Source organism: Vicia villosa, linkage group LG4 (assembly GCF_029867415.1).
Source record: "Vicia villosa cultivar HV-30 ecotype Madison, WI linkage group LG4, Vvil1.0, whole genome shotgun sequence".
Classification (NCBI taxonomy): Eukaryota; Viridiplantae; Streptophyta; class Magnoliopsida; order Fabales; family Fabaceae; genus Vicia; species Vicia villosa.
In genome coordinates this window covers 149,938,888-149,948,236 of record NC_081183.1, presented here as the reverse complement: position 1 = coordinate 149,948,236, position 9,349 = coordinate 149,938,888, and the positions used below count along the sequence as shown (strand labels likewise).

At 32.8% G+C, this 9,349-nt stretch overlaps 1 protein-coding gene across 1 annotated transcript; it reads left to right on the top strand.

Annotated features, from left to right (window-relative positions):
- The first annotated feature begins 8,405 nt into the window (after nt 1-8,405).
- Nucleotides 8,406-8,948, top strand: LOC131598059 (uncharacterized). Its single transcript, XM_058870702.1, has 2 exons — nt 8,406-8,622; nt 8,722-8,948. Exons 1-2 carry the CDS (start codon nt 8,406-8,408, stop codon nt 8,946-8,948), a joined length of 444 nt encoding a protein of 147 aa, XP_058726685.1.
- The last annotated feature ends 401 nt before the right edge of the window (nt 8,949-9,349 follow it).

Sequence of the window (9,349 nt, the reverse complement as noted above, 5' to 3'; positions counted from 1 at the left end):
GCAATACACGTCCTCGGCGTGATACACGTGCACCTAGATGCGGAACGGAAGGGCGTTATGGTGATGACAGACACTAAGGGTTTTTTAAGTTTCCGTTTATCAGTTGTTGTTTTCGTTGTATCTTTCAGTTCAAATTAATAAAAATATTTACTTCTGGCTTTATTTATTTCAATCGTTGTTTCAATAGCGGATTCCGATAGTCCAAATGAGTCCCCAATTATTATTTGTAAAAAAAAACAAAAAAAAAAAACAAAACCCACATAGGCGCAATTTCAAATGGCTAACCTAATGTGGGTAACACTATTGCGCCAGATGAAATGACGCATACACACCAGCAGTACATTATTGCGTCATTTGGTTTGGCGCATACCCTAGGGTGTGCTGCCAAACCTAGACATTTTGGTAAATTTTCTTAAAAAGTGATTTTTTTAATATTTTTTTTAAACATGGTTATTTAAAAAAAAAATCAACTATATCTATAACATAAAAAAATAAAAATAAAAATATTAAAACCTACCCTTTATTGTTTTAAATATTGTTTAACTTTTTTTCATGTTGTTATTTATAGATCTACCCCTGTAAAAAAATGAAAAGAATGTTAAAAAACATAGAAAAAATATGGGTTTTATCATAATTTTCAAAAATGGCCACAAATAGTTAAATGTCTACCACTTAAAAAACAAAAAAGTGTTAAAACTTACACTTTATTTTATCTATGTTGTTTAAGTTTTTCCATCTTTTTATATGTAGGTATATATTATTCAAAAGAAGTGAAAAAATGAAAAAATATATGGGTTATGTCATGAACTTTAAAAATGGCAAAAGTAGATATACACAGATGGTTACATATCAGTACAACCTAAAAAAACAAAAAATGTTAGTTTGCGCCTTCGTATAGATCTATAACCTAAAAAACATAAAGGAGAAATAGAAATTAATGATGAAGATAAAGTGATGACTATAAATGAATGAGAAAATAAGAAAAAAGAAATAGAGAGGAATGTGAGAGATGTAGCAAGAAAGAGAAATAAGAGAGAAATAAAAGTGGTTGGAAAAAAGAGAGAGAGTGAGAAAAAAAAGCGTTGGAGTTATGATAAAAAAATGGTTGGAGTTTAATGGATGATAAGACAGTTGTATAGTAGTGATGAGAAAGATTTGGAAAAAAGAAACCGTAGTAGAATTTGGAATAGAGAAAGCCATTTTAGGTTTTTAATGAGGAGTCACTTTTCTTAAATGATAGAGTTATTAAATTCACACAAATTAAGAATTAAGAATAAATATTAATAACAATAATAATAATAATAATAATAATAATAATAATAATAATAATAATAAAATGGTAACAAATGGTTAAATATCTACCACTTAAAAAAAAAAAAACTTACACTTTTATTTTATCTATGTTGTTTAAGTTTTTCCATCTTTTTACATGTAGATCTGAAAAACGAAAAATCAAAAGAAGTAAAAAAGATGGAAAAAAATATGAGTTATCTACTTAATATAAATGTAAGGTTGTCATGATGACAACCCTAGACCAAAAACCCTAACATTTGCGTATGTGTCATCTTCATATAGCATTTGCTTATGTGTCATCTTCACATAACCTCATGCTTATGTGTCATCCTCACAAAATTCTACCACAAAAAATTCTACCAATTAAATATAATAATAACACTCAAATATATTCTAATTATAATTCTCAAATATATTATTTAATATTTTATAACTCTCAAATCTATTCTAATTATAAAGTATACAAATATTAGATAAAAAAACTTTTATATGTATATATTTTTAACTTTTACATGTATGTATTTTTATATTTATATTTTTAATAATATTTTATTTTTAAATTCTACAAATTAAATATAATAATAATAATAATTATAATTTTATAATTTAATATTTTGTAACTCTCAAATATATTCCAATTATAAAGTATAAAAATATTAAATAATTTTTTTTAAATGTATGTATTTTAATGTGGAAGAAGAGGAGTCACTTTTCTTTCCAAAAGCCGTAGTAGAATATGGAATTGAAAATATTTGGAATAACAAATTTTGTTAACATATGCTAAATTGTGAGGGCAACCACGTGGCTCAATATGGAAAAAGAGGAGTCACTTTTCTTATATGATAGATTTCTCGGCAGGAGAAATTAAGCCTTTCTCTTGTACTTACACAACCTTAGACCCAGCCTCCATTAGTTTTGAATGACACAATATACTGATTTTTTTTAAAAACACAAGAAACAAGCCTTTAAATACTGAATTAAGCGACATAAATTCCTTGCACTTAAAGCAATCTATTTTTGGTAAATATATTTTATTAATAAGAAATATTTTTAGTAATTATATTTAATTGCATTTGTTGACCTGTAAAATTATTTTATATTAAATATTATTGTCTCGATTCATTTTTACGTATAATTTTAGCATGAAATTTTTAACCAATACACAAAATTGTTAGAGTTATTTTTGTTATTATAGCATCATTTATTTTTTCTTTTTAAATAAATCTAATCATACTCTCTCTTTCTAATCACTAATTAAAAAAATGGTTAATTTTATGAAAAATGTAAAGTGAAGTTATTGAGAAAGTAAAGGTCTGTTTGGTGCGTAGGATATGATAGGATATCAAGCAGAATAAAGATAGCATATGATAGAGAAAGTATGTGTGTAAATGACAAAATTACCCTATCAGGAACATATATTTAATTTGATAAAAAATAAAACTAGTATTCATATTTTTAAAATTTTAATAATTATTTTACTTTTAAATATTCTAATTTTTTATATTTTATAAATTTAAAAAATTATCCTTATGAGAATTATACATATATTTTAAAAATTATTTATTAATATTTTTAATTTAATATCAAATTAATTTTTTATTTATATTTTGTCATATTTAATATTTTAATTTAAATTATATTTTATAGGGGTAAATTAGTAAATCATTTTCTTATCTTATCCTGCCGAATTCTAACCCATGTGTTGTGAATTCGATGCCAAGAACAAAGTATAATGTAAGGGAAGAATAAAGAACAAATAAGAAGAAAAACACAAGAATTGGTTATAACTGCTATTCTTTTACTTTCTCTTAAAACAAGATTACAAGTTTACAAGAATAACAAATAACCCCTCTCATCCTAAATTAGGATTTGCAGCTTAGCAATAATGAGAGACTAGTATGCTATTTATAATAAAACCTAACATACTAACTAATGGGCTTTTTCACAAGGCCCATTACACAAGTCTACTTAATAAACAAGCTAACTTAACAAATTAGGGTTTAAACACTAAAACCTAATTTAACATGCTAATAACCCTAGCATCTTCGACACAAGCATGTGAGCAACCTTCGACTTCATGCTTAATCATATCGAACCAAGAAGCTACACCTTCGACCATACTAGAGTTCGATCCAATATCTCACAAATCTCCACCTTGGATCTAACTCTACAACGTCAAGGGAACAAACTAGCTTTCTTCATGCAGCTTTAGCAACTGCATATAGTGGAAAAACTTGCAACTCGACAATGTCTTTGTGATTATATCAGCAGCATTGTCCTCAGTCGAAACCTTCAGCACTTGAACTTCTCCACGCTCGATTACTCCTCTGACGAAATGCAACCTCACATCGATGTGCTTAATTCGCTCATGATATGCTGAGTTCTTCGACAGGTGTATTGCACTTTGACTATCACACTTAACAGTGATACATTTACCTTGAAGTTTAAGCTCCTTAGCAAAACCTTCAAGCCACAATGCTTCTTTCACAGCTTCAGTTAAGACAATATACTCCGCTTCAGTGGTTGATAGAGCAACAACCTTCTGAAGTGTTGCTTTCCAACTAATTGATGTGCCAAACATGGTGAAAACATATCCAGAAATAGATTTTCTGGAATCCATACAACCTGCATAATCAGAGTCGACATATCCTTTAATTTCTGATTTACTATCTTCACCCAAGGCTCCACCATAAATTAGGACTCTGTTCAGAGACCCATTTATGTACCTTAAAATCCACTTCAATGCTTGTCAGTGATCCTTTCCAGGATTCACCATGTACATACTTACAAGACTTACTACATATGCTATGTCGGGTCTAGTACAGACCATAACATACATCAAAGAACCAACTATATTAGCATATGGGATGCTATTCATATAGGATCTTTTGACATCAGTACTGGGACACTGATCAATACTCAGCTTGAATTGAGGGTTTGTTGGAGTCACAACTAGCTTCAAATTCGACATACCAAAAATTTCAAGAATCTTTCGTATATATGCCTCTTGAGATAAGCATAACTTTGACTTCTTTCTATCTCTTCGAATGTCAATTCCAAGAATCCTGGAAGCAGCTCCCAGATCCTTCATATCGAACTCCTTATTGAGTTCCGCCTTCACCCTCGTCACATCTTCAACATTGTTGCTTGATATGAGAATATCATCCACATAAAGCAACAAAATAACAAATGAATTACCAGGTCGAACTGACTTCTAATGAAACTTATGCGTGCCATGAACTTGTCAAATCTCCTATTCCACTGTCGAGGAAATTGTTTTAGTCCATATAAAGATCTCTTTAGCTTGCACGCATAATCTTCCTTCCCCTTTTCGACATACCCTTCAGGTTGCCTCATCAGGATTGTTTCATCTAGATCACCATACAAAAACGCAGTCTTCACATCCATTTGTTCCAGTTCAAGGTTGAACTGTGCCACCATAGCAAGCAACATTCGAATGGACCTATGCTTCACAACAGGAGAAAACACATCATTAAAGTCGACACCTTCTTTCTGAGTGAAACCCCTTGCAACTAACCTTGCCTTGTATCTTTTCGACGTCACTCCTTCAATTCCTTCCTTAACTTTGAAAATCCATTTACAGCTGACTAACCTTGCCCCAACAGGTTTCTTAATCAGTTTCCAAGTATGATTATCATGAAGAGATTTCATCTCATCATCCATGGCCTTCAGCCATTCAGTCTTATTTCGACTCCTCATAACTTCCTTATAGTCTCTAGGTTCTTCGTCTAGAACCTCACTTGCAGAGATTAAGGCATAAGCTATAAGATTTGCATACCCAAGTCTCTGAGGTGCCTTGATGAATCTTCTCGACCTATCTCTCGACAAGAGGTAGTCATCGATAATTTCCTCATCCTTAGCATCTTCTGCTTCTTCTTCGACTTCATCTGGGATATGCAATTCAGCATCAACATGCTCCACCTCAACAGGAATCTCTACCTGTTCCAGCTCTTCGTCAGATGTTTCTGTACTTCGACCAACATCATCAGTTTTCTTAAAAACCATTTCAGCTTCACTGAAAACTACATCTCGACTGGTGATACACCTCCTGTGACCTGGCTCTAGGCACCATAGCCTATAAGCTTTGACTCCTTCAGGGTATCCCATGAACATGCATTTCAGAGCTCTAGGTTCGACCTTGTCTTGCCTAATGTGAGCATAGGCTACGCAGCCAAATACTCTCAGTTTGTCGAGATCTGGTGGATGTCCTGACCAAACTTCTTCAGGTGTCTTCATATCTAACACTGTTGAAGGACATCTATTTATCAGATATGTTGCCGTCGAAACAACCTCAACCCATAACACCTTCATTAACCCCGCACTAGTCAACATGCATCTGACTCTCTCCAAAATAGTTCGATTAAACCTTTGAGCCAAACCATTTTGTTGTGGAGTACCTGCAGTAGTTCTGTGCCTTGCAATGCCAAAGTCAGCACAAAAGTTGTCGAACGCTTTATTGTAAAATTTAAGGCCATTATAGGTTCTCAACCTCTTGACCTTCCTGCAAGTCTGATTTTCTACCAGAGTCTTCCAACTTTTGAAATTCTCAAAAGTTTCATCCTTAGTCTTCTAGATGAATACCCATAACTTCCTGGAATAATCATCTACTATGGATAAGAAATACCTCGCTCCAGAATGTGATGCACACCTTGCAGGCCCCCAAAGATCACCATGGATGTAATCAAGGGATCCATGTGTTCTTTGTTTGCCTTTGTTGAACTTCACTCTGCAAGATTTTCCAAGTACACAGGGTTCACAAAACTTCAGCTTTTCGACTTTGTCTCCACCAAGCAGATTTTGTTTCCCTAATTCGACCAGACCCCTTTCACTGACATGGCCCAATCTCATGTGCCAGATTTCTGTCTTCGACAATGGTTTCGTGGATGCAACATTTGTCGAACCACTTACAACTTCAGCCTCAAGGGTATACAAGCCTTGTTTCTTCACGCCTCTCAAGACTTCCTTCGACCCCTTCATGACTCTCAGAATACTTTTCTCTCCTTGGAAAACATATCCTTTCTTGTCAAATTCACCAAGAGAAAACAAATTTCTCTTCAAATCAGGAACATACCTGACTTCAGTCAACAACCTTTTTGACTCATCATGGAGCTTGAATCTTATAGATCTAATACATGCAATCTTGCAAGCCTTGTTGTTTCCCAGCAATATTGATCCACCATCTTGATCACATAATTCCTCGAACAAGTCTTTGTTTAGAGTCATGTGCCAAGTGCAACCTGAATCCATAATCCACTCTCTTCTAGAGTCACTACTTGAAACCACAAGAACATCAGATGATTCAAAATCATCTTGAACAATGGCTGCATTGCCATTATCCTTGCCTCCATGATCTTTCAGGCGTTCAGGGCCCACCTTTCTCGTGTGACCCTCCTTCTTACAATGATAGTATCGAATGCTCGATGCTTCGCCACTATAAGACTTCTGCTGGCCTTTGCCTTTCTTCTTGTCGAACTTACCATCCTTTCGCAATAATTTGCCTTTAACGACCAAACCTTCACCAACAGTCGAAGGCTTATGCTCCTTTCGTTCATTCAAGTCCTTAGAATACAAGGCTGATTGAACTTCTTCAAACGTTAGGGACTCCCTTCCATACAGGAGAGTTTCTTTGAAGTGAGCATGTGATCGAGGCAAAGCGCACAATAGTAACAGCGCTTGATCTTCATCATCGATCTTCACATCAATATTTTCAAGATCAAGAATCAGCTTGTTGAACATATCCAACTACTCAGCCAACACTTTGTCTTCAATCATCTTGAATGAATACAAAGCTTGCTTCAGGAAGAGTCGATTTACCAGCGATTTGGTCATGTACAAACTTTCAAGTTTCACCCATAACCCTGATGCCGTCGTCTCCTTTGATACCTGTCGGAGAACCTTATCACCAAGGCTCAACAAAATTGTGCCGTGTGCTTTCTCGATCATAGTCGTCTTCTCCGCTGCCGTTAATTTAGCATTCATGACTGCTTCTCCCTTCAACGCTTCCAAGCAACCCTGCTGAACTAGTAGGGCTTTCATCTTCAAGCGCCACAGACTGAAATCATTCACTCTGGTGAATTTTTCAATCTCATACTTTGTTGAAGGCATCTCTCCACGCTCACCGCACCAATTTGTTGTGAATTCGATACCAAGAACAAAGTATAATCCGAGGGAAGAATAAAGAACAAATAAGAAGAATAACACAAGAATTGGTTATAACTGCTATTCTTTTACTTTCTCTTAAAACAAGATTACAAGTTTACAAGAATAACAAATAACCTCTCTCACCCTAAATTAGGATTTGCAGCTTAGCAATAATGAGAGACTAGTATGCTATTTATAATAAAACCTAACATACTAACTAATGGGCTTTTCCCACAAGGCCCATTACACAAGCCAACTTAATAAACAAGCTACCTTAACAAATTAGGGTTTAAACACTAAAACCTAATTTAACATGCTAATAACCCTAGCATCTTCGACACAAGCATGTGAGCAACCTTCGACTTCATGCTTAATCCTGTCGAACCAAGAAGCTACACCTTCGACCATACTAGAGTTCGATCCAATATATCACACCAGTTTATATTAAGGATAACAATTTGAACTAGTGAGGCAGAATATGATAAGTTTCAGGATTGACTTATTCTATTCTAGTGTGCCAGCAAACACTGGATTAAGATAGGATATGATACAGATATCCTATCATGTCTCTTATCCTGCGCACCAAACGAGTCCTAAGAGTATAATTGATAAATTATAACATTAAACTATAAAAATCACCATTAAATAGAAAAAAATATTTTTAAAAAAGAATACTTAAAAAGAAATGAACGGAAAGAGTAACATTCTAAATTTCTATCAATTAATTAATAGAAATTATAAAATCAACTTAATATAAAAAAAAATCATAAAAAGAAAAAATAATAGGAGATCCTTTATTAAATATAATTGATTGGTTTTATTGACCATAATTAAAATAATTAATTCATATCAAATGTTTGAATAAAAACCCTAAAAACTAGAGTGAAAAAAAAAACAATAAAACAAAGTACCCCGTGAATTAGAAAAACACAAAAAAAATAAAAATAATAATGGGTCACTACTGCTCTCTTTTGTTGGTGCTTCTTTTTCTATGTGTTGCTTCCTCTAATTCCATTTCAACCAAAGTTATTGAAGTAGATATCATATGCAAAGGAGCCTCTAATCCTTCTTATTGTTCTAATCTTCTCAACTCTAAGCCTGGAGGAGCAAAAGGTGTAAGTCTTGTTGACCTTGCACAATACACTATTGATGTTCTTAATGGCAATTGTACCAACACAAATGACCTAATCACTAAATTGATTCAGGGAAGTTGTGGTAACGTTACAAAAATAGACTATTATGTTCCTTGTTCAAATGATTTTTAAGGGGTAAATAGTACAAGTTCTAGACTTTTGGTTGTTGAAAAAGATTTGAAACTTGGACAGTATCTGGACATGGCTAAAGCTATTTCAGAAATTATGCAATATACTCTTCATTGTAGGGATAGTCTTCATAAAAGTGACATTGATCCTTTACTCCTACAATATGTTGATGTTTTCCGCCAAGGGGTTGAAGTTCTCGAAGTTTTATCAAAAAATTTAAGTCTTGGATAATACTACTATTAGAAAAAATTATTTTATTTTTTCCCATATTTACATTAAAAAAATTATTTTATTTTTTACCTTTATTTACATTAAAAAAATTATTTTATTTTTTATTCTTTAGAAAAACCTAATCACTTTGTACTTTTCTATTTTAAATTGTATACATATTTTAAATACTAAGTTATATTTATATATAAATATTATATCATTAGGAAATAACCAATATGTGACATAGCCAAGAGTCTTTGATATATTTTTCTTCCTTGCTATTTCTTAAAGCTAAAATATGCTAGCCTTAAACCGATGAGTTTTTAACTTAGTCATAAAATCAAGACAAAATATTATTTTTAATCTCTTAACTTTATCTCGGAGTTCAATTTCAACCCTTAAGTTCTAAGAAAAACGAATTG